Source organism: Pelecanus crispus, chromosome 4, assembly GCF_030463565.1.
Source record: "Pelecanus crispus isolate bPelCri1 chromosome 4, bPelCri1.pri, whole genome shotgun sequence".
Taxonomy (NCBI): domain Eukaryota; kingdom Metazoa; phylum Chordata; class Aves; order Pelecaniformes; family Pelecanidae; genus Pelecanus; species Pelecanus crispus.
Window position 1 is genome coordinate 16,655,552 of NC_134646.1, and position 24,817 is coordinate 16,680,368.

The following is a 24,817-nucleotide window of genomic DNA, read 5'->3' on the forward strand; positions in this document are numbered from 1 at the left end:
GAGTGCTCTTCCTTTTAAATACCTGATCTTGCAATTTTCTTATAAACTGGCTACAAAGAGAAGTGAAGTGTTTTGCACTGAGGAGGCCACTAAGCTGAAGTCTCAAGGGCTGAACTTTGGACCAACCGTACTTAAAAATCCTCTTTTATAGCCTCCAACACAAAAAAACCCCAGCATTGCATTAATGAAAGCAATATCATCAATATGCAGAAATTTCAGAGTACTAAAGAAATAATCTTGAGAGCTAGAGTAACAAGTGGAACAATTCAAATTACAAGGTCATATGCCTAGAAAGTAGGAACGAGAATTTCTGTGGCATGCTGAAATCATCAGCTGAAATTGTAAAGGAAAAGAAAAACATGTTACTATTTGATCAGCAAATGAACTGAGAGTCATTGGCATGTTGTAGTTACAAAGACTGTGATTAATCAGGAGAGGCAATTCCAATATACACATAGAGGATTATATACCACTGAAAAAGTCATTGGTAAGACCTCCTGTAAAATAGTATATATAGTTCTGACTACTCATATTTGCATAAATTAATTTTCATAAACAAAGGCAGAAAAAGGCTATGATGTCAGTCAGGAAATGGAAACCCTATCATACTAAAAGAGACTGAAAGACATTGGCTGGCTTACTTTTCCAAAATGAAGACAGGATTAGTGGGATGTAAGATGGCACATCAGATGGTGAACATCACAAGGGAGAATTATCAAAGCTGAAGGACAGCATTGGTGAAACAACAAAAGTAGAACGTGCTTGTGAATAAATTCAGGCTGAAAGGAGAGTGGTCCCAGCCTTTCAAAGGGGTGAGCTTCTGGAACAGTGTCCTCGTACAAATAATGAGACACGTTTAAGATAGATCTTGATAATGAATGAGATTACATAATGTTGTTACCTATTATAGAAAAGAATTGAATTTGACACATGAGATATCTTACTATCCTATGTTCCTGTCACTTTTCCCAATTCCTCTGCAGCTAGGGTGCCAAGAAGTCTGCAGACAGAAAGTTGGCAGGAGTCTGGCGATACAACCACCCATATTGGTGCTCTCTTAGAAAGAAGCACTATGTGCACGGGGTTCCACCAAGGCCACCCAGACCAAGTGGCAGCAAAGGCTTCCTCATGCCACTCTGCCTGCCTAAGTCAAGCCTGGTCGCAGAGAGCCAGCACAGAGCAGCAGCTCAGACCCCACGCTTGTTCATCAGCCTTGTCTAGGCTGTCGTGACCGTGGCACAGAGTCACATTTTTGGATATGGGCACTGCTTAATGAACATTCTTCGCCGTTAGCAGTTAATCTGCTTGGAATTTAGTTGATGACTTGAAGATGACACTGGACTGGGAATTTCCTGTCATTTTCTTAAGCTGTTCTTTTCTACTTCTTACTATCCTGCTTCAGGGATGAAGTAACCCAAAACAAAATCTCAAGTGAAGGCATACATACCATTTATCCATGGGACACCACATACACATTTCCACAGCATTTTCTGTTACAACCTGCTGGCCTTTACAAATGTTTGTTACTGTTCCTTTATGCTACTCTTGGCAGGGATAAAGTTTCTTCTGAGCTATCCATACCACTACATAGACTATTTCTTCTTGCAAGGCTGAAACTAGTAAGAAATCTACCTGTGGGTATCCTGCTTTTCTTTTACATGGATATCACATTTGTAATTGATTAAAAATTTAAATCTCATTCCTGGTGCTACTGTGAAGTTGCACTTCAGGTCCAAGAACTTATTATGAAGCTGAGAAAAATCAACATATTTGGAATGATAGGGTTGTTCCAAAAGCAAAAATGAAGCAGAAACTGGCATTTTTCATTTTCAGTATACATGCTGCTATTACATATCAGAGTGTTATAATCACAGAGCAATATATATTATAATACACAGACCTATCAAGGTAATACTTATATTCCATAAGGCAGAATATGGGGCAGCATAAACATACAAACCCCAGCTCCTCAGAAGCTATTCTAACATTCCAAGATGTCCTAACCAACTGGATACTTTACATCTTTTAAGCAGAAGATTAAACATCCCACTGAAACCCATCCACAGTTTTAGTGGCCTCACTTAAAATGAAGTCTTACAGAGAATTAAAATTCTTATACATTCATCTTGGTATGATGTAAGAGTATTGCTGCTAGAGGCCATGTCCTCTGAGGTATTGAGCACTGCCCAAGGACTCTTAAGAGTTCTTGTCTTTCATCTGGGTATATGAATATTCCATGTTATGCCAAGGTCAAAAGCCAGGACTGAAGTGCTAACCTGGTTTACATTTTCATACTTAAAAGCACCACACCTGATCTGGTTCTCCTCACCCCGAGTTACAAAATCCACTACTTCCTTGCAAAAGTGCAGCTGAGTGCCTGAAGACCCTTGTCTTCATGCTACAAATTTTCTTCTTTTTCCTGCTATGCATATTTACCCTTACACAACATCTAGCTCTTAACCTCATCTGCCACTTCACAAGCTGTCAAACGACTATTCAAGCATTTAAAAAAATGAAGGGTCTGTTATGTTGTAAATTAAATGACAGTCTATAGCTGAAAATTAGCAGTAATGTGCCCAAAACTTTATTGATTGCTAAGAAAAGGTGAATAACCCCGCCTACGGCTGGCTGTGTAATTACTGACCTTTAGAACCCAAGAGCTATTAATTTAAGAACAGATAGCAGTGAACTAGCAAACGAGTTATTTTCCAACAGGACAGTAAAGGAACATATCAAGTTTTTGCATGTGTTCAGTGCCACCTTGAATAGTGTTGTTACATGCCTGTATTTTCCATTTTAATGCAGAGTATAACCCAAGCTACATCTGGGCATAAAATGCCTGTCCACTAGTTCAGGAGATCAGTGGGAATGTACCCACAGATACTTTGAGTATGTTTTAAGAACTCCACATCCTTCCAAAAAGGTTTCTGAATTACTGTTAGAGGCAGGGAAATTGTATTGCCAAGCTCAGCCACTCTGATACGTGTACTGCAAACATTTAATCTGTACTCTGAGAGATGGAGATGGACATGGCCAATAACAGAGTAGCAGACAGTAATCCGACATCAGTGAAGTTCCTTTACATATGGGAGACGCACACACAAAACCCCCCCACCTCTGTTAATACTACCAAGTTTAATCTGTTACAGACTTGTACAATTCACGGAAATAGTAGATTAAAGACTATTAATACAAATGCTTCACCAATATTTAACTTTTTTCTTTTTCTTCTTAATAATAAGCACTTATTGTGATGGAGAGATAGTTGCCTTTTGACAAAGCAAACTACATTTTAAGAGCATTGGTCAGGTGGTGGAGTTTACAGTAAGAAAAATTATAAAAAGATATATTAACTGGAAGTGATGAAAGAAAAAGGTATCTGACCTGGTGCAGATGTCCTTCCATGAAGAGTACTTTCATTAGGCAGGAGATCTTTTGAGTTGGAAGTGAATGGTGATTGTCTAAATGTGTCTTCAGAAAAGAAAGGGCTACAGGAAAAAATAAGACGTCTTTTTGTAAACAAAATAGCAGTTGACAGAAGAAGTAAATATGATTTTTGACCCTAACATCTTAATATTATAACAAATACCATCTTGTTAAATGCCCTGTTTTATTTACAGAATTCATGCTAAAAGATACCCAGACCTTGAGGCAAGGAGTGGAGGCATGCTTTGGTAAAATTGCATCTCAGAGTGAAAACTGAAGTCCTCCCAAAAGGCTTTTAACTACATTTCAACATCTCAGATTTGCTATACCACAATACAACATGGATCATTAAAATTAATGCTTCAAAAATCTGTATTCTACTGTCCAAAAATTTGTATTTTACTGTCATATCTGGAGATGGCAATCAGGAAAGGTGGAAAATACTATTATTTAATAATCTAAGGTATATAGTAATTATTTTTAAAACAAAACTTGTAAAATTTTAGGTTAGGACGCTGAATAGTTCTCTTTTGACACTGCGTTCCATAAATTAAACTCCATGAGTTTAATTTTTAAAACAGGAAACAATTCATATAAGCTAACTGAATGGTTACTTTCCAAAGAGTAGTAAGTACAAAAATTACCAGCATAGCATGCTTTGGTTTTAATTAGCAGGCAGTAAAAAGTCAATTTCAACAGCAAATTGGCATTTCTGTCGAAGTATTTTGTTTTCTGCTTGATTCAAGATCATAACAGAAACAGGAATTCCTTGTCTACAGTACAGACAGACATCAGTAAGAGGTACATCAAAAAATTCAAAATGGAAAAGGACAGTATTTCTTGGAAAACTGTCTTCTAAGGCAGTATATTCCACCAGTATACAAACTATAAATTTCTTCTAAGCAAAATGAGAATTACATTAAATCTCTCTTACATTGAGAATCCTTAACAGGCTGGTGTATAGTAGGTGTTTTAAAGGTGCAGGACAGGAGGCCAGCTCATTTCTGCAGCCTTTTCTCATTCAGTAATAAAATCCAAGAACCTTTTCAGGATAAGGAACATAGTGTGCGGTCTTACAAAGTCTTGCACAGTGGGTAGTCCAGACCCAGAAAGTATGTGCCAGCAGCACCAACCAAGTTGACCCTACCAGTCCAGATACCCAAGGTGTCAACCCAAACAACAGCACTTGCGTTGTTTTCCCTCATACAGTTTTTCTGCAGAGAGTGAACCAGGGTGTTCTCCACTGAGTCACTTGTATGCTTAGTCAGATCTCTTCTGCCTTTGGGAAACTTGTTGATAATTAGTTAACCTGATCACATAACACTTTTAGTAATCACATTATTTACCTTCTCATTAAGTTTTTTGGCCATTATTTATTTTGTGCTGTTCCATATGTGACAGTTAATGGGATATTTTGGTATTTCTACAAAAGTTTTAACATAATCATAAACACAGTCAACATTAGGTTGTGCTGAAGGGTAAGGCATGAAGCTGCCCTAAACCTGAACAGTTCAGTGTATGCAGATAGCTGAACAATGCATAATACTCAAGAAAACAAGTGATCAGGATAAAGCAAAACAGCTCCAGTCCACATGTGCAAAACTTAACTTTTTCCAAGACTCACACTCCCACTCAGGGGTGACATAATATAAAACAGACTGACGCTGTATAAAAATATGGCACCATTTATTGCAACATTCCTCTCACTGGTTTAATAATGATTTGAAAGAAAAACACCAATAAAAAAAGTTTTATTACTGTTGTAACTCTTCAAAATCTTGTAATCCACTCAGGTTTCCATGTTGGCCTGCCTGCTTGTGCCTTAGATTCAGTCACTGGGACACTGCTCACTGCTGGTTCTAAGCAAAATGGATGATGCAGAGCTTATCTATTTCGGGCTAGGCCATGTATCATGAGCAGGTTGCTGTTGAAGACTGCATCGTGTTGTGTCCCAAGGATCTCCCTCTCCGCCATCGGCCTCCGATGAATTACAGAACCATCCTTGGATACCTCTTTTCTGCCTTCCTCTAGAATGGCAGCTGAGTCTCGTCAGTGTTGGCCCTATTATTATTTTTACTTCAGCAGACATGTCCTCCAATTCCCAGTGCAAAGTATGGAGGGAGGAGCTCCTGCTTCATAGTAAGAAACTACATACATTGTTCTCAATCGCTGTGCAAAGTCCCTTCTGATGAAGATTAAGCTTTAGGAGGTTTTTTTTCTGCACTTTTCCAGTTTTATGGCTACACAGTTCTCTAGATGAAAGAAACTTATCTTGGCATCTTACGCTGGCGTACTCACTTCCAGATCATTTGCTTCTCCACTTTCTGTCTTCATTTCACAGATGGCAGGCTCTACCATCTCACTCAGCCATTGAACTGTGAGGAATCCTTGCCAGTTTTGGCTGCTTAAGCAAAGTCATATGGAAGTATATGCTTGCAAAGTCCAGGAATACTCACAGGAGGAACAGTAAGAGATAGGTGACAGTTAGAAATGTTAATATGGAATAAGACAGCAAAAAGTGCTTGTGTACCCCATCTTGCTGGGCTTTGCTGATTTAAGACTCTCACCAATGACACAGCTTAATCTCTCCGCTCCCCAACTACTCACAGGTGGACAACACTGACCTCACCTTGGCTCTCTGCAGCTGTCAGCAAACTTCACATAACAATTGTGATGCAAATGCCTTTCTGTCATTACTCCAGATGTAGGTTGGTGAGCCAAACTGCAACACCACACATTTTCTTAATGCAGTCTGAGTGCCTCTATCCTCCACTGGCTGCTCCATCACACTCTATTTTTGAGAAGGCGTCATACCCTTACCAGTAAAGACTTCCAGCTGTTTGTTTGGTTTTGGGTGGGGTTTTTTTGGCAAGGTCTTTCAAGTCAATCTTTTTGAACTCGCAGAATTTAGTAGACTGACTCACTTCCCCTTAAGAAGCTCTTCTCATTCATGTCTTCTTCTGTTGATAGATAGGCAAGATAAGAAAGCACCCGGAAGAATTGAATCAGGCACGCAGTATTTCATGCCCTGATGAGTAACAGCCATTATCAGGACTTCTCAGTAAAACTCAGTGCAAGTTTGACAACAGCCACCTGTGCTACCCTTTTAAGAGTTGGCAGCCAGGAGAAGGGGAAGTTATCTTTGAACTGTCCTCAACCTTTCCAGTTTGAGTTATCTTTGATAGATCCAAAAGTAGCTCTGGATTCTCACACCAGTTCTGCCGGTAACATCACGAGACAGTGAAATCTATTTTCACCTGACTATTTGTCACCCCCTCCCTGCAATGCACACTGGATGGTTAATGAGTAGTTGGACAATATGTGCATTTATCTCCATATGTATCTCTCAGGCTTGTGCTTTTTAAGTAGTTACAGGAAGGCTATGCAGGCTGCATATCCCACAGATTCCTAAACTAGCAAATATGGGAAGCATTCATGGTAGCCAGAAGTTAAAAGCTCAATTTAATTGTCTTTCAACTTGTAACATCAGAAAGTCCCTACTGTACATATTTACTGAGCTGGTCAGTTTATTAAAAACAAATTATTTATTTATTACAGCTACCATGGATGAATGGGATAGGCCTAGGAATTTAAGAACAACATATTTTAGAGATCTTTTCTTCTGCAACTGAAATGCTTTTCAATTTCTGTCTGGACAAAGTTGCCTTAGTTAGCATGCACTGAACACACCGGGAACGTCTGTAGAAGGGGCTGCGGAGGTACAGATGGTCTTATTCTATCTTTGAAGGAACTCTTTGTCACTTCAGTGTGCTCAGTCTCCAACCCATCCACCCTGATTAGGAAACTTTCAGGTAGGAAAGAAATGTACCCTTGCCAATTCCTGCCTGCTCCTCACCATGAGCTCCTAAGTTTTTATCAATTCTAGCTACCACTTATTACATAAGAGCTTTGAATTTTCCCATAGGGACACCTCACTTTGCTGCTCATGTATATGTAAACAACTCATGGGCTTGTTCCCAGCCACAATACTGTAAAGTGCATATTTCTTTAACAGCACATGCTATAATTGGATCATGTTTTTAATTCCTGGGTAATTTCATTTATTGTATTAATGTGACTGTAATCTTTAACAAATGTTTCATTAGCATTGTCTTACAGTCTGACTTTTAAAAATTCATCTCTAGAAGGCATTGAGATGACAGAAGTACTAAAGTGAAATTTTATTAAAGAAATCCAAGTTTGACAGAAGACTGAATCAAAATCACCTCTTCTTACATTGGTCCATGTCTTAAAATCCAGTTGTCAGCCTGTTCTTCCCTCAAGCACTGCATGTACTATGCAGTTTCTTTTATGTTTCAGGTTTTGTAGAAAAAAATAGAAAAAAATAATTCTGAAAATGACGTGTGAATACTTGATCAGAGGAGAACAGTCATTTTGGCCCAAAAGCCTTTTGTCTCATGAACTCTAAGCAATCATATCTATAGGTGTAATTTTTCAGATATAGGTTACATTACTCATGAAAATATCTTACACTTGTAATATCAGGTCACATTTGCAGGAGACAGACACATTTGAGTTCACAAGGCAAAATGAAGCAATGCCATTTACACTACAGCTTTGCAGCTAACAATGGACTGTACTTACCTGGCTGTAGTTCTGATGGCATTATCTTTATTGTGGTTGTGCTCTTTGCTCACCTTTTCTGCAGAGGAACATACATGGGTTTTTGTGATTAGCATACATCATATTTTCCCTATCAGGTTTTATTCAGCAGAACTATTTTAATGCTTTCTGATAACAGCATAATCCAGAGTAATTTAGGGTAAATGGTTACAGCATGATTAGAGAATGGGCATGACTTTATTTAAACTAACACCCAACAAATTTTTTCGGCTTCATATTTCAGTGTTAGTGCTCCATGCAAAGTGTGCGATACGAGCATTCATTAAAAACAGTGCTGATATCATTGCCTTTATGTAATAGCTGAGGTTCACCTTCTTTGTCAAGAGAAATGGACAGCACAGCCCCAAGCGCACTGCATGCTGCAGCCACTGGCCACTTATATCAGTAACTGCCATCTATAGGTTCCCCTATACTCCAAGGCCTGGATCAACCAGTTGTCACAAATTATTTAATTAGCTTTCAAAAATACAGGAGTTGAACTCCGGCTTTTCCAATTCAGTTCAAATATTGTGAACCTGACCTGACTGTCACAGTGCTCTAAAGCATATGCTAACTATGGGGGACATTTGGCAAGGCTTTTGTGTTTCAAATGTGAGGGTAGAAGGGCTCTAACTCCTATTATTTTTCAGCCTCGGCAATCTCACACTTCCATAGCACCTTAATGGTTATACACAATCTTTTCTTGTTCTTTAAATTCAACTATTGACTATTTCAACTGCTTTTACCTGATAACTGGAAGAGCAGCTCGGATGCCATCTTCACTGATATATCTTGGCTGAATAGATTTCTTTCTGGGACCACACGACCTTCTGGTGCCTTCTGTATGTGTTCACTAATGTCTCGCCCTAATAAAGTGCTGTAGCCAACATTTTGGCTGGGTTGGCTGGGTGACACTGAAGCCTGCGAATCATGAATGTCAACTTCCATTGGCTCTTCCTTTATCTTTACCATCTGGGTTTCTTTGTAACTCTCAGCTGCAAATATGTATTTAAAAAAATAAACAACTGCCACAATTATTTAATTAGGCTACACTTTTTCAGAGTACTCAAAGCAGGAATCACAATTACAAAGTTATAATTTGTATACCCTATCACTGCAAATAGTAAGGGAAGCAAGCAGCTGACTGCTACAGTATTCTTCTGGGGGTATAAATAGAAGCAATCTCTTGAAAATAATTTTTCAAACTAGAGAGCAGAAAACAGTTGCATATTTGTAAATAGGAGAGTTATATCACTTTCTCTGAATACCAGTTAGTGAGGCTTTGTTTTTATTTATTAAATGAAGTTGCAACTACACACCAGCTGTCCAAAGGTGGGCACTGAAGACCTCTTACAAACTCTAAATTACTCTTATCAGCAAAAGTACCAGTGCAGACAGTCAGAAGTATTGGTATGGGGATAGGGGTGGAGGAGGAAACCTCATCTGCTCCTCTTCCACTCTCTTTCTCTTTTATGGAAAATTCCAGACAACTATGTGAAAAACCAGTTTGTTATACCTGCATATGCTTTCAAGATGAAAGCAGTATTCTGGGGCCCATACTCTTCTGCAGTCTGATTTTGTAACAAGCATAGATATTCCCTCAGACATTACAAGATCTGATAACCTTAATGACCAGCTTCCGTAAGCCCATATCCTTCCCTCCTTGCCTTCCTCTCTGGTGTTCTAGGTCTAGCAAACAAAACCATAGTCTAGAAGCCAATTTGTAGTTCACTTTCTACACTTGAGATTCCCTGGGTGCTGCTGAATGCTCTGGTTTGGCTGAGAGGTAAGTGATATTTTTTTCCTCAGAATAAAAGCTCTTAAGTCTCAAAATCAAGGCTCCAAGGTAATTTGCCTACCACCCCCCAAATACCTATACAGTCCTTTTGATTCAGACTTTCTGCTGTGAAAAGAGAAGTTGAAGACCTGTAGAAGGCCTGTGGAATTTATTCTCAATTTAGTTTCAGAGAAAGATGATGAGTTTTTTTAATGATCTTCATTCAGAGTGCTCCTGAAAGGACACTGGTACCATGGCAGAACTGCCCAACCAGGTGTTGCCTCTGTTGGCTGGATGCTGACCAGACGCTCTGGAAACAGGCAGCCTAAGACAGGCAATATGCCTTGGAGAATCAAGAAAATAAAGAAATACATGAACACAGTTAAATACCAGAAGGGCTATCCAGATAAGGAATCATTCCAAAAAAAAAAAAAAAAAAAAAAGTACATGGGATTTATTCATTTTGCCTAAACCTGTACACACCCTTCTGGTACTAGCCAAGATACCAAAAACCTTAAGGAAAATCTGCTTCTGTTTACTCATGATTAGCACATGCCCTAAATTGTTGCCTATGTAGCCTTCACAGCTGGAGTCAAGGGAAAGCATGAGTTTGAATTGCTCAGACTGCATGAGCCAAAGGAGGAAAAGGCAACCCTAGAACCCAGGAAAAGAGACCATGGTAGAGAGTAGGGACAGGCACACTGCAGCACACAGAGCCAGAGAAGCAGAGAGCGTAGATGCTGAGTGGATTAGGACCTGAGAGAGCAGTTTGGCCCTTGTCCAGACTGGGGGGACACGATCAGATCTATGATCATGGGCCAGCACGTTAACTAGTGCATTCTGCACAATGAGTTTCCTCACATGGAAGTTTCCCTGTCATCTGTCAAATTTTACTACTTAGAAGGCTCTGATATTAAAAATAAATAAATGAACACCAGTTTGTAAGAAAAAGCCCAAACACGAACAGTATTTTCTATTAACTTTGGGTCAGAGAGAAGAAAATGGAGGGGGGCGGGGGTTGAATCCACTAACTTCACTTGATAAATTAATCTGTTGCTGCACTCCCTGTTTTTCCCCTCCTCTCTAACTCACATATGAATTTGTCAGCCCCACATATTTTATTCCAAGCATGAATGTTTCGAACACCACCAGGCCTTTTGTTTTCAATTACCCAATATTACAATGAATCTCAGAGGCACCAAAACATGGTTTGGTCATTCCTGGTAACATCCTCAAGCTAGTCAACTGGTTGGTGTCATCTTGTAGTCTCTAGTCAAAGACGAACAGAATCCCTTTAGCATAAAGGCAAATGTATTCCACATAAAACTAAACTGACAGGTGTCACCAAGTCCTTTTTCGTTCCCCTGATTTCTCCCTCTCCCCACATTCCTGTTGTTCTTAAGTGGAGAAAAAGTGGCTTTCCTGCCTACAGCTTTTTTTTTTAAAAAAAAAGAAGATCGAAGCCAGGAGATAAAAGCCACTTGGATATGTTCCAGGAACGATTTACATGAAGTGCTTTCAGTCTTTTCTTATGACATTTCTTGACCTTTAAAAGATATGTATAAACATTGATAAAAGTCTTTACCATCTACGATCCACCAGATACATTCCAGACTTCAGAAATTTTCATAGTGAATTCTCAACTGAAGACAAGTTAGAAATACCATATAATGCCTTTTTTGTCTTGTTAAGCAGATTTTTCTTTCTTTTTTTTTTATTTAAAACTTCCATTAGCCTCTTATTATAAAACCACAGAACACTAGATCTGTGTTGAAAAGTGTAAAAATAGCATGCTGTGCATTGAAAGTGAACACAGAACAGCACAGGAACGCATCAGGTAACACTGTCAATCAAAAGCTCAGGTAACTCTGCAAACAAATGAGTTCTTCAGATGTCTGACAGACCGAGCTCTGCACCCAGCTGCCAAATTTAGGTGCAGAGTCAAGCTGACCTTTGCTACTCTCTCTGCTTTTAAAATATTCTTTCTATTTGTGCTCCTGCTCCACACAGTTTAATTCCCTGTCCTGCAAATGCTTTTGAAATCAGACAAACTGATACGACCCCAACTAAGGCAAGAGTCAAGCAATACCAATGACCTTCTCTCCCTCACAATCAGCTAGCACTCAAATTGCCCTAACTAAATTTACATATTTGATCATTTCCTTTGACCTTTATCTTCCCAGCTGCACCCTTTTGATCTGACAGAATGACCCTGCCAAATGTGAATCCTGTCATACTCCGATTCCCAAAAGCAAACATACAGAGAAGACTGAAGGAGGGTCTTTATGGTAATTTTACAAGAGCTAACGAAAGGGAAACACAGTCAGTCTGTCCCATAAGCAGCAATCACAGGCATACAACCCAGCTGTGCTAGATCTTGTGCTGGTGCAAGACTGTCGTTAAGGTTATGCCCATACCCATTTCACCATACAGGCAGTCAAACTGTAACTTCTTGAAGATTATTTTCCTTTCTGTGCTACAGACAGTTCATTTGTGGAGTAAGGTGATACCCCTTATTTCCTTACACAGGTATCTCACATGGACATAGCACAGCTAAAGTTTTTCAAGTCAAGGACTGCTACACTGAAAGATCTCCTGGTTCAAATAATTATAATCATGATAGCTTTGGCTTTTTTCCACTTTTGCATTTCTCCTTGAGTAGATGGGATAGGTTAAATAAACTGCAATGTATCAGAATACAAAGTTAGTATATGAGAGTAATTTTCTCCATGCCAGATTTTTATAAAAGTACAGATATGTAATTCCTAGCAAAAATCAGTGGGGGGTAAAGACTCAAGTAGCTTTAAAGTATCAAGACCATGATCTTCTAAACATGGTCTGCTATTCATTCAAAACTAACCTGGATGCAGCTCAGAACAACAGCACAGCAGTGAACATTGCTCATCTGGCAGAAGATGAACTAAATCACCTAATAATCCTTTTTCTGCTGTTAACTTTGTGATATAGAAACAGCTTAACAAAATAAGAGAAAATTATTGCATACATGGATGCACTATCATCAAGCCACAGAGATGCTGTTTCCTTACAGAGCAGTATAACTTTTAATCAGCTTATCTATAAAAGCCTCAATGAACTTCATCCTATTCACATTAAGTGAGACAATTTTCCACATCAGATATGAAAAATGCAATATTGGACAGGCTTGTTCCAGAAGGAAGTAATTTTTTTCCACAGCTTTCAGGTTCTCTGGCATTCACAAGTGCAAGGAATTGCAAAAATCCAAACACAACAGGAACATAGAACAATACTCGTGCTACTTAAAAGCTCAGGGTACAGCATTCATCCCTGAAGGCCTGACAGTGTCACCTCAAGAAGGTGTAGCAGTAAGAGTGCCTCTGAAATTTACTTTTAGACAACACCTCTCTACAGCCTAGGACAGAGATTGCCAAGTTTTAGAAAGAGCTTATTCAAGCTACTTCTCTCAGAAAGCTGGGACTGCCACAATCCAACTCAAGTTGTGCACAAGTCAGCAATGTGCCCTTGTGGCAACCAAGGTCAACCATATTCTGGGCCGTATTATCAAACCTGTAGCCATCAGGTACAGGGAGGAGATTCTTACCCTCTATTCTGTGCTTATGAGACTACATTTAGAGCACTGTGCCCCATTTGGGGCTCCCCAGTAGAGGATGGACATTGACATCCTGGAGCACGTTCAGCAGAAGGCTACCAAGATAGTTAGGGGGCTGCTGCAAGACATAAAAGGACAACAGCTAAGAGAACTGGGTTTGTTCAGCCTTAAGAAAACAACACTAAGGGGACGTTTTATTGCTGTCGACAACTCTCTAAGGTTTAAAGGGAGGGTATAGAGAAGCTAGAGTCAGACTTCTCTCAGAAATGCACAGTGACAGCATAACAGTCAACAGACAAGCTGGAACATGGGAAATTCTGTTCATATATACAGAAAAAAAATTCACTGTCAGGATGGTGAAATAGCAGCACACATTATTGAGAGAGGTTGGGTTCTCCATCCTTGGACACATTCAAAACTTAACAAGACCCTCAGCAGCCTGGTCTTGTTGGACCTACTCTCAGCAAGAGTTTGGATTACATGCACCCTGGAGGTCCCCTCCAAACTAAATTATTCCATGAATCACTGGCACTAGATCAGATCAGCTGCAGGTTTATCTAGCAGAATTTTCAAAACCTCCAAGCAAGGGAAAGCGACAGCATCCTACAGTAACACTTGTTCTAGTGCTGTGCTAGAAATTTTTCTTAATATCCACTCTGAACCTTCCAAGCTGCAGCTGGTAGCTGTTGTGCCTTCTTTTACCATCTGCCACTACAGAGAAGAGTTTGACTCCACTGCTTTTCTAAGTTTTCTTCAAGTAGCTGCAGGCTGCGATTAGATCTGCCTTTAGTCCCCCTTTGCCAGAATGAACAGGCCCAGTTCCCTCAATGCCTCCTCGCAGGTCATGAGCCCTAGACCCTTAATCGGGTCTGCTGCCTTCCTCTAGACCATCTACTGATTCTCAACAGCCCTTTTAAACTGGGGAGCCAAAAACTGGTACAGTACTCCATATGCAGGAAGTAGAATGATTAAGGAGCATCAGGGAATCTGAGAAAGTGATAGACAGGTGGAACCATGCTCTGCCCTCCCTGAGAAACAGGAACAGCCACCAGAAAAAAAACAAGGTCAAGGGGATCCTGTAGCCTCCCCCCACCAGGCTGAAGGCAGTAGCTTAAAGGAAAGAAAGGAGTAAATAGAGGCAAGTCCACACTCGGGGCGGCAGGTGAACCCCCTTCTTGCCCATCTCGCCTTCCCAGGTGCCTCTGTACAGCAGATGTGAGGCTCTGGATGTGGAAGATGAGTCAATGGATGATGTGGATGACAGTCCATCTACACGAGAGATGTCGCCAAGGTCAGAAAGCCTACCCCCTTGTCACGATGACCTCCACAAGGAAGAAAAGATGGGTTATAGTTGTAGGTGACTCCCTTCTGAGGGGAACAGAGGGTCCAATACAGCTACAGACCCTCCTCTCAGGGAAGTCTGCTGCCTCCCTGGGGCCCAGGTTAAGGGCATCACTAGGAAACTGCCTAGCCTGGTACGGCCCTCGGGAGTGGGGGAACAAAGTCCCTCCCACTGTAAGAGAAGATCAGGTTCATGACTATCTGAGGCACCTGAACACACATAAGTCTATGGGACCTGACGAGATGCACCCCAGAGTCCTGAGGGAATTGGCTGATGTAGTTGCCAAGCCACTCTCCATGACTTTTGAAAAATCACGGCAGTCAGGTGAAGTCCCTGGTGACTGGAAAAAGGGAAACACTGCACCCATTTTTAAAAAGGGTAGAAAGGATGACCCTGGGAACTACTGACCTGTCATCCTCACTTTTGTGCCTGGAAAGATAGTGACACAGATCCTCCTAGAAGCTATGCTAAGGCACATGGAGGACACAGAGGTGATTCGAGACAGCCAGCATGGCTTCACCAAGGGCAAGTCCTGCCTGAAAAGCCTAGTGTCCTTCTATGATGGAGTGACTACACCAGTGGACAAGGGAAGAGCTACAGCTGTCACCTACCTGGACTTCCGTAAGGCCTTTGACACGGTCCCCCACAACATCCTTCTCTCTGAATGGGCGAGACATGGATTTGATGAGTGGACTGCTCAGTGGATGAGGTATTGGTTGGTTGGATGGTTGCATCCAGAGGGTAGTGGCCAACAGCTCGATGTCCAGATGGAGATCAGTGACAAGTAGAGTCCCTCAGGGGTCCATATTGGGACCAGTACTGTTTAATATCTTCATCAGTGACACAGACAGCAGGATTGAGTGCACCCTCAGCAAGTTTGCAGATGACACCAAGCTGAGTGGTGCGATTTGACATGCCTGAGTGATGGGATGCCATCCAGAGGGACCTGGACAAGCTTGAGAAGTGGGCCCATGTGAACCTTCTGAGGTTCAACAAGGCCAAGTGTAAGGTCCTGCACCTGGGTTGGGGTAAGGCCCAGTATCAATACAGGCTGGGGGATGAAGGCATTAAGAGCAGCCCTGCAGAGAAGGACTTGGAGGTACCCGTGGATGAAAAGCTGGACATGAGCTGGCAGTGTGCGCTCACAGCCCAGCAAGCCAACCAAATCCTGGGCTAAGCATGGCCAGCATGTGATTCTGCCCCTCTATTCTGCTCAGGTGAGACCCCACCTGGAGCACTGCGTCCAGCTCTGGAGTTCTCAGCACAGGAAAGACGTGGACCTGTTGGAGTGGGTCCAGAAGAGGGCCACAAAAATGATCAGAGGGATGGATGGAGCACCTCTCCTATGAAGAAAGGCTGAGAGAGTTGGGGTTGTTCAGCCTGGGGAAGAGAAGGCTGAAGGAGACCTTACTGCAGCCTTTCAATACTTAAAGGGGGCTTATAAGAAAGATGGGGACAAACTTTTTAGTAGGGCCTGTTGCGATAGGACAAGTGGTGATGGTTTTAAACTAAAAGAGGGTAGATTTAGACTAGATATAAGGGAGACATTTTCTACAATGAAACACTGGAATAGGTTGCCCAGAAGAGGTGGTAGATGCCCCACCCCTGGAAACATTCAAGGTCAGGTTGGACGGGCCTCTGAGCAACGTGATCTAGTTGAAGATGTCCCTGCTCATTGCAGGGGGGTTGGATTAGATGACCTTTAAAGGTCCCTTCCAACACAAACGATTCTATGATTCTATGCAGCACTCACCTGCTCTAGAGGGAACACACTGAACATGCTCTTCTATTGCAGCACAGTCCGCTTTTCACTTTGAGATGAAAGTCAAAATCAAGTGCACAGATTTAATAAAAAACACAAGTCATGTAGTAAATATTGCTTTTGCTGATACAGTAACTGTCCAATGACTTTCCATTGCTGAAATCAAATGAATCCTTGTTAAATCATTCATGCTTCTTCCCACCATTTTATTTAAAAGTTCATCCTGCCACTAAAATTCTAAGTTGCTCATATTTGCTGAAATGCCCATCAGCTTTACAAATCAACTTTATGAATCAACTTAGAAAAGAAAGCCTTTCCCATATGTCTCATAAATTGGACTCATGTACTAGTTTTCACAATCAAGCAGACAGGGGTAACTAGTGGGTCAACTCGTACCGACTTCAAAAGCTTTCAGTATGGAGAATCTGGCATTTTGTTATGCTAATTGTTCTGATTTGCTAGAAATAAACATGCCCTAAAACATCTTAAATAAAACCTCAGAGGTAGGGAACAGTTGGCGAGCCCTGAAGGTTCTGCTACAGAGATACAACGAGTAACATCTGACATTCCCTAGGGCACTGTGCTTGATGCTTTATTTTGCTAGTATTTTTTTCAAACTGCTGTTCTGTATAAGACAATGTCAATGGGCCTTGAATCAATGTAAAAGGATCCTGCATTAAAAAAAAACATAAAATGGCTCATATTTGTTGAAGTGGAACCTCTGAACTCCCGTGTTATAGAATTTTGCAACTACCGGCTTAGTTTCACAAAAATGCGAGCCAATAAAAAAAGGAGCAAATTAAAGCAATAGACTAATTTGAGTTGTGATACACATCTGCTGCTCCTTCCATTTAAATGGTGGGATTATGGTGCTTACCTGAAAGACTCTACTTGCAGAACACAGCCAACCCCTCAAAACACAGATCAACAAGAATTTGATAAAAAGTCTACGTGTGCAGTGAATTGTTATTTTACATCATCCTCCAATCTATGCAAGTCTCCCAGTTCAAGAAAATTGTATTCTAGCATTTCTGCAGCAAGCTGTACCTTTGCAGAGAGCCTGGCTCCAGTTCTCCTGTCTTTACAAGCTGACTCTCCAAAGGCAAGGAGGACTGCAAGAGGCCCTTCTGCAAATACTGTGCACACACAATCCCCTGACACTTTGAAAAAAACTGACATGCCCACTTTCCATAGCTTTGTGGCCACTCCCACCTGGCTGAACATCATCATGGAACAGAATAAAGTGAAGGATTGGGGGTTTGTTTAAACTCTTTAGTGACAATTCCAATAAAATAAAATAACATAAAATAACATAAAATAAAATTCAGAACAGCAAAAGAAGCACATTTGAACCACAGACATTATGATTTCTTACTATACCAAATTATCTAATCTTTTAAAACATGGTTTTCATTAAAAACCCTGACATGGAAAAAAGGAAGAAGATGAACTGCAGTAACTTAAAGCTACACTATAGCATCTACTGAACTAAAAGCTAGGCTCTGTTATAAGGTACTTGTTTTTCTGTGATTTTTTGTTGTTTTGTGGGTTTTTTTAAGATCTATAGGGGGAAAAAAAAACCTTAGATTTTGCAGGCTTCCATACTTGCCACCCTATACTTCTGTGAGTGGGCAGTATTTTTCCACATTTTTCCTGCTTTTGGGTTTAGACATGAATGTTGTCGTGAAACATGGCAAAACCCATCAATAGGTAAGAATCCATTACTAGCTGAGTTCTTTTGGTGGTGTGTTATTATGCAGATATCATGGAAAAGCTTATTAAATGGAATGAACGTACCATGGCCTGATACAAACTTCATGTAGTGTACTGCATTGGCAGGAGCGTCTCCAAGTCTTGAAAAAAAATCTGGAACCTGACACATTGCAATAATAAATCTAGCTATCTAGATACTTGTATCTTTTTCTATACTGTAATTAAAACACAGCTTCATTCTAACCATTCACAACCTATTTCACATTTCTGTTGGTTAAAAAAAAACAAAACAACAAAACCCACTTGGCTCGTAGCAGGATTTAATCTGGTGATGTGACTTGCCATGGCTTGCCATCTCTCTAGTTCCCATTAAGAGAAAGTCTTATTTTGGGCCATACACTTCTCCACTTACTTTTCTGGGCTTCTACAGAAGTACCTGCTGCTGCCCGGAGCTTTCTAATGAGCTATTTAGAGATCAAGACACAAAAGACTTCCCTGTATTTTCACTCCTCTGCCCATTATCACGGCTCTCTAAGCAGGGGTGAAAGCACTCTTGACAGCTCCCCTGCAATCTAGGTACAGAGACTCTTACGAGGTCCTGACAACAGCTACCTCCAAAGACAGCACCCTAGCTCCATACAAGCGCGTCCCAGAACAGTCCATGAAGTTATGAAAAAGAAATATATAGGAAGGTTAGTTTCTCTGTCCCCCACCTCACCCAAAGAATGTAGTAATGTATTTTTTCTTCACCATAGTAACAATAAACCAAAAGACTGCCAACACAACCCACTAAACCTGGAAAGATTTTGTGACTGCTAAGAGTAATAGCTTACTAGCCATGGACTCGTTTTTGTTCTCAATTCACATTGCTGATGACAGCCAAGCATAAAGCCACCCAAGGCTTAAAATAAGGTAAATCTGACACAGCTGTCCAGCCACACAGGCATAGATAGCACTCCTAGTTATCAAACTTTTTAAACTGATACTGTTATTTAGTTCCTCTGGAAGTCTGTGCTGTTGTGACTGGACTGGTTTTGGTATGAGCTAATTTAAAGCCTTCTCATATAGTCCTTCACCTCGTTGTGCCCTGAAGCATGATGTGCCATTTTTTGAATGGGAGTAGCATTGAGGTGTTCTGGCCTTCATCTTATGCTAGAATTGTACTATCACTCTTTTTCCTTTTTCTTCCTTTTTTTAGATAGACGTTCTAATCCATTTCAGTTATATGTAAGATATAGTGTCAAAAAAAATTAACTACAAGGCACAAAATAGGAAATTAGCATAAACATTTTCAAGTGGATAAAGATTTAATTGAAAAAGGGAAAAAACCCACCAAACCCCTGCAATAACCAGTTGTGCTGAAAGAGGAATTGTCATATAATTAAGTGATAATAAATGGAGTTGATCAAGAATGCTTTTGGAATCAATTGTACGCAACATTTTACTTCATGACCTTGGCACAAAAAGTATGCATGCACTAATTGCATCTGCTGATAACCCAAAATTATGACACATTGTTGGTACTGGGGAATTGGTGAATTACAAGAAGCACTGTGTGAACCTGAAGACTGAAGTATAAAAAATCCAAAGGAACTGAATAATACCAAGGTCATGCATTTTGTTGTGATAAAAAGGATATGTGCAATACATGGGGAATTGATCCACTGAAAAAAAAGAGAGAGGAGGAAAACAACCTGAGTTACTACTGAAATGCAAAATGACTACATTTCACAAATACGATACAGCTCAAATAAAGGCAAATGTGATTCAGACAACATTTCTAGGAAAGACAGGGACATACTAATGTCATAGTTCAAGGCACCAGGGTAAAATATTGCTTAGAAAATGCTAGTACCTGGAATAGATTTTATACACCTCCAGCTATGCATTCATTTTTGGACAAGAAGGCAAAACACTGTATGCTTCTGAAAGATAATACATGCCCAAAACATATTAGCAGCATGACTATGTCAACAGAAAATGAGTTTTTAGACTCAAACATTAGCATGTAAATGCAAACATTTATTTTAAATTTCAGTCTCCTCTGAAACCTACCTTTCAATTTACAAGCCTGAGTGTATAAAACTGACCAGGGATCACCGGGTGCACCACTTAATTAAACATTTTGAGAAATAGATTAGCTTTTCCATAAAAGAGAACTGGTAAGAACATAAAAAACTGGTTCAGGTGTATTTGAAATATGTTACTTCCATTTCTTATAAGTCATTTTGTGCAACATTTAATAGAAATTTAAAATCTTGCAGGGATGGCACCCATCCAAACAGAGATGAGAGTGATTTGCCCCACTCCACTATCTCCTCAAATCTGTTTACTTATCATTGGATCTAGTCTCAGTCAAGACTTAGTAATGGACAGAATTCACAGCTCACCTTTGTACATTCATATATATCATGGTAGTCATTTTATGTTACTCTGTAAAATGTAGGTTGAAAGTCTGCACTGAGGCTTGAACTTTCCATGTTAACCCCCAAAGACCATTTCTTCCAAACGGGTGTTTCAGTTATTTTTAAATAGCAGACCCCTTGTTAGGAGGTTTTGTTTTGACCGTCTGGATGAAAATGGGTTCTGCCTAGACATGCCCAAAAGACATTAGCCTTCTTAGCTTGAATAATCCTTTGGAAGAAGTGTGACTAGGAATCAGGTTTGTGAACTGTGACGTAGAAGATCTGAATCCAAGTGGAACACAGTGGAGAAAAAACTGGTATAAAAGGGCATAGCATCTCGAGATAAGGTCCAACTCCACCAAAGTGATATGCAGGGTAAGGGCCTGGTCTTAAACACTGGTTGTGCACTGCTAGAAGCATGCAAGTGTCCTGCCAGCTTTTTGGCTTAACGAGAGAAGATCGTGCCTTGTGTAGTAGAACTGAAATAGACAGCAGCATGTGATTTTCTCCTTGCTGTACATCTACCTCTACAATGACAACTTGTAAATGTTCTGTTAATGTTCTACTAGAGTAAAATATGTTTATTCTTCTAACTTTTCCTAGCTTTAAAGTAGTTTCTGAGTGGCTGACAAGTCCCTCCGTTATAGGGGCTGGTGATTTGCAGTAAGTCTCTCTTATAGTATGCACCAGCCCAAACCAGACTCCAGAGCTGGAAAGGCCTTCCACTACACCGTACAAGCTCAGCCAAGAGCTAGCAACACACCATCTCTGTTTGGGAAAAGAGATTTCCCAGTGAAAAATATAAACCAGTGTATCCTTCACATGAAAGGAGACAGCAAGGTCTATGGCTAACTCCCAAGAGGCTCCCATGAGGCTGCAAAAATCAGCAATATTATTGCTCAGGGGATAACAGAAGCGTGTTATGTCAGGAATGCAGAAAGCAAAATACTGTTATGTTGGAAATCCCTTGCTGAATTTGTATGCAGTGCAGGTTTTGGTAATTAGTATTACACAGAAGAAAGTGAAAATAACAAAGCAAGGATGTAATCCATTCAGTCCTTACCAAGAATATAGAGCCTGGAAGGACCTGACTTAAACCCAATTATCTTTTGGGTTTATATATATATATATAATATATATCAAATCTAATAAGGGCACTTGACTGAAGATTTCCCACAGACAGTAGAACATCCAGACTTACTCATTCCTTTCCATTTTTTTTTCGCTCCTTCCAGTACCAGGAAAAAGGAGGAAGTTTGTTCTTGTTTTCACTTTATTCTGAAGAAGTGGCTTAGTTGTTCTAAATCACCAAAAACAGAGTGCAGAATTGCTTAAGATAAGCTGGGAAGTCAATAGTGATCTCAGAGTATTCTACCAGATAAAGTAAACATTAAAAAAAACACTAAAGAGGCTATTGATCTTAGATATTCCCCTTATATTTGTCCTACATTAAACTGTATCTTAGTGTTTTCCTCCTTTATAGGTTCTGCCTCAGATGGTAATTCAGAAAAGTGCAAGTTGAAAACAGTGTGTGTGATAAACTTGGTATAACCCCACCCACTGCTTGATTCAGGAATACCAACTGCAGCAATACCGAGTAAATCCTGGAGTAATTCCTTACTTTCTCATCTACAGGTTAACCAAAAAGACCACTATCAGCAAAAACTCAATCGCTAAGAGATAAGAGAAATGTTAAACTAGTGTATTTCTTACTACAACCTTTGAAGACTGGGAGCTCCCAACAGAGGTGACTGAAGATTTGACCAAGATTTTTACACATGCTAGATTTCACTCATATAAACAGATATTTAAGGCACAAATATTCTAATATAATAGTCTGTAATAAAACTATTTAAATGCAGCCTGCTAGTGGTGAATTCAAGATTCACAATCAAGAACCCTAGTGTCTCTGAAGTACGTGAGAAATCATTAAGTTACAGAGCTTGCTCTTTATGAAAATAGTTATATGAATTTATATCCACCAAGAGAAATAAAGTCACAGGTTAACATTCATTAGGCTGTAAATTTCTGTTACCAGAACACCATACTCGAACCAGTTACCAGCAGCAACAGTGCATTATATCAATAACCAAATGTTTAGTATTTGGGAGTCTGTGAAAAATTGGGGAACTTCTGCTCTGATCAACTGTTGTACATCAAAAGTACTTTTTTCACCATTAACACGGAGGGCTTGCAAATCAATTATTCGAATTTTCTGCAAATTAAAGTGTGCAGGTATGAACAGGAGTGAATTAATTACCTGTCAGAATTTATGGGGGATATCCTAGTCAGTTAAAGTCTTTCAGGTATAAATTTGAGCTCAAATTCAATGTTGACAGTATCCAATCAAGCCAAATAATTTCAGATAGGTTTGGCAGGGATTTCAGAAGTTACTGAACTTGTAAAAATTTCCACTGGCACCTCTTGCGTGACTTTGGCATACTTAAAAAAAATAAGCCTTGTCCAGTTTTGGAGATGTATCACTAAGGCAATGTAGCCAAGTTCAAGTGGTCTCTCTAAACAGCAGAAAGCTGGCTCAGTTTACACTATTTTTTTAACAGTGTATCCTATAATTTTGAGCGCAAGATATTGTCAGAAAAAATAAAAGGCTTTAAAAGTCATCATTTATAAAGCTGTATCAGGTATAGTTCAGTACAGACACACATTCTTATGATGTTAATGAAGTGACACATGAATAAAATGGTATTAACATGTTTTGGTACATTTTTAAAATTACTAAATCTAAAAGCTTTAAGGCATCATTTCTTTTGACTTGTCCCATAGTCATTAATTTGAAAACCAGAGCACAGATACTATGGCAACAGACCAAACTGAGATGTCTTATGTATATGAACTGGTGTAGACAGACCTTTTCAATTATTCCTTCACTTGCTACTAAAGCTAAACATTCCTTCTGCAAGGTAACCCTGCTAGCGTACATGAAAAAAAAGTTCAGAAGTTGAGTATTATTAAATTAAATATCTACCTGAGAGCTTCATGAGAAGCTCAGATGCTGCCTTTACTGACATGTCCTGCCTCATCACATTTGCTTGCGCTTCCTGCGGCTTGAGTTTCTCCTCAGGGATGTTTGGAGCTGAGGCTTCGGATTCCTGGCTGAACACATAGCTGGACTGAGACAAGGCTGAACTTGCAGCTTCTTCATCCTTAGGCTCCTCTTTCACTTTAAATTTAGGAGTCAAGGGCTCTTTTTGATTTGCAGCTGTCAAGAAAAGGAAAGAAGTGAGACTTAATGAGGTATGTAATATATAATCATAGAGCAACTAGTAGCAGGAAGAAACCATAACCTGAGAAATGCTAGAGCAGGTACTGGAAGCAAGCATGTCAAACAGTATTCAAAGATGCTCCAAGAGGTAAACAACTTCTGCATCTTTTATACAAAGGGACGGTTTTGAAATAAAAAACCTGCATATACCAGAGCTTAAGAAAGCATCCTTCTCCTCTTACTTTTTTTGCTTCTACTCCTCCTAAAAGCATTCCCCTGGTCATTGCTTTGTAGGTCTTCTATAGGCTCAACAGAAGTTTAAAACATCATTTCACATAAGGGCAAATTTGGCAAAGCCCATGGGTACTACATATTGAGTTCTTAGAGCATGGAAAAGAGGCAAGAGATGAAGAGTAGAAAGATAGGAAACCTGAGAGGGGAGTAAAAGGGGAAAAAACAGCAAATTCTTAGGCCCTAAAAGTTGGTATTTGTTAAGAAAGAGAACTGAGAGATTTTCAGAATACAGTTCTGCACTGGAAGATGCTATTAGGGCACTGTTCCAGGTTCTACATCCATAAAAAAGGAAGAGAGCAAGTTTAAAATAATCCTTTCAAATACTCCATGTAAGCAGCTGCACAGCCTCAGAGAAGGGTACAGCAACCTTGGCGCTGCTTAAAATCCACCCACTTAACAATGCTGTTCTTGAATGGTCTTTCTGATACCCCTTGACAGTGGTAGATCCTTCACACTGCATTTGGTTGAAGGGATAAAACCAAGAACACCTCTTAAATAATACTTCCAAACCCAAGCAACATAAATTCAGAGGCAGACTGCATGACAAACAGGAGGCTAAAGAAGTAGTGCTGTTTTTCAGCAGCTCTTCTTATAATTCTTTGTGTTTGACCACTAAGAAATACTTCCTTCCCTGTCTCTTAGTGGCTTTTTCTTGGTCAAAAT

General features: G+C 40.0%; 1 protein-coding gene across 1 annotated transcript in view; it reads right to left on the reverse strand.

Annotated features, from left to right (window-relative positions):
- ZNF827 (zinc finger protein 827) overlaps positions 1-24,817 on the reverse strand; it is an 80,752-nt gene that overhangs the window by 25,735 nt on the left and 30,200 nt on the right. Inside the window, exons 6-9 of the mRNA XM_075709438.1 lie at positions 23,624-23,857; positions 8,796-9,044; positions 8,032-8,089; positions 3,385-3,488 (exon numbers count right to left, since the gene is read on the reverse strand). Of these exons, the coding sequence (XP_075565553.1) occupies positions 3,385-3,488; positions 8,032-8,089; positions 8,796-9,044; positions 23,624-23,857 (645 nt within the window). The remainder of the gene's footprint in view (positions 1-3,384; positions 3,489-8,031; positions 8,090-8,795; positions 9,045-23,623; positions 23,858-24,817) is intronic.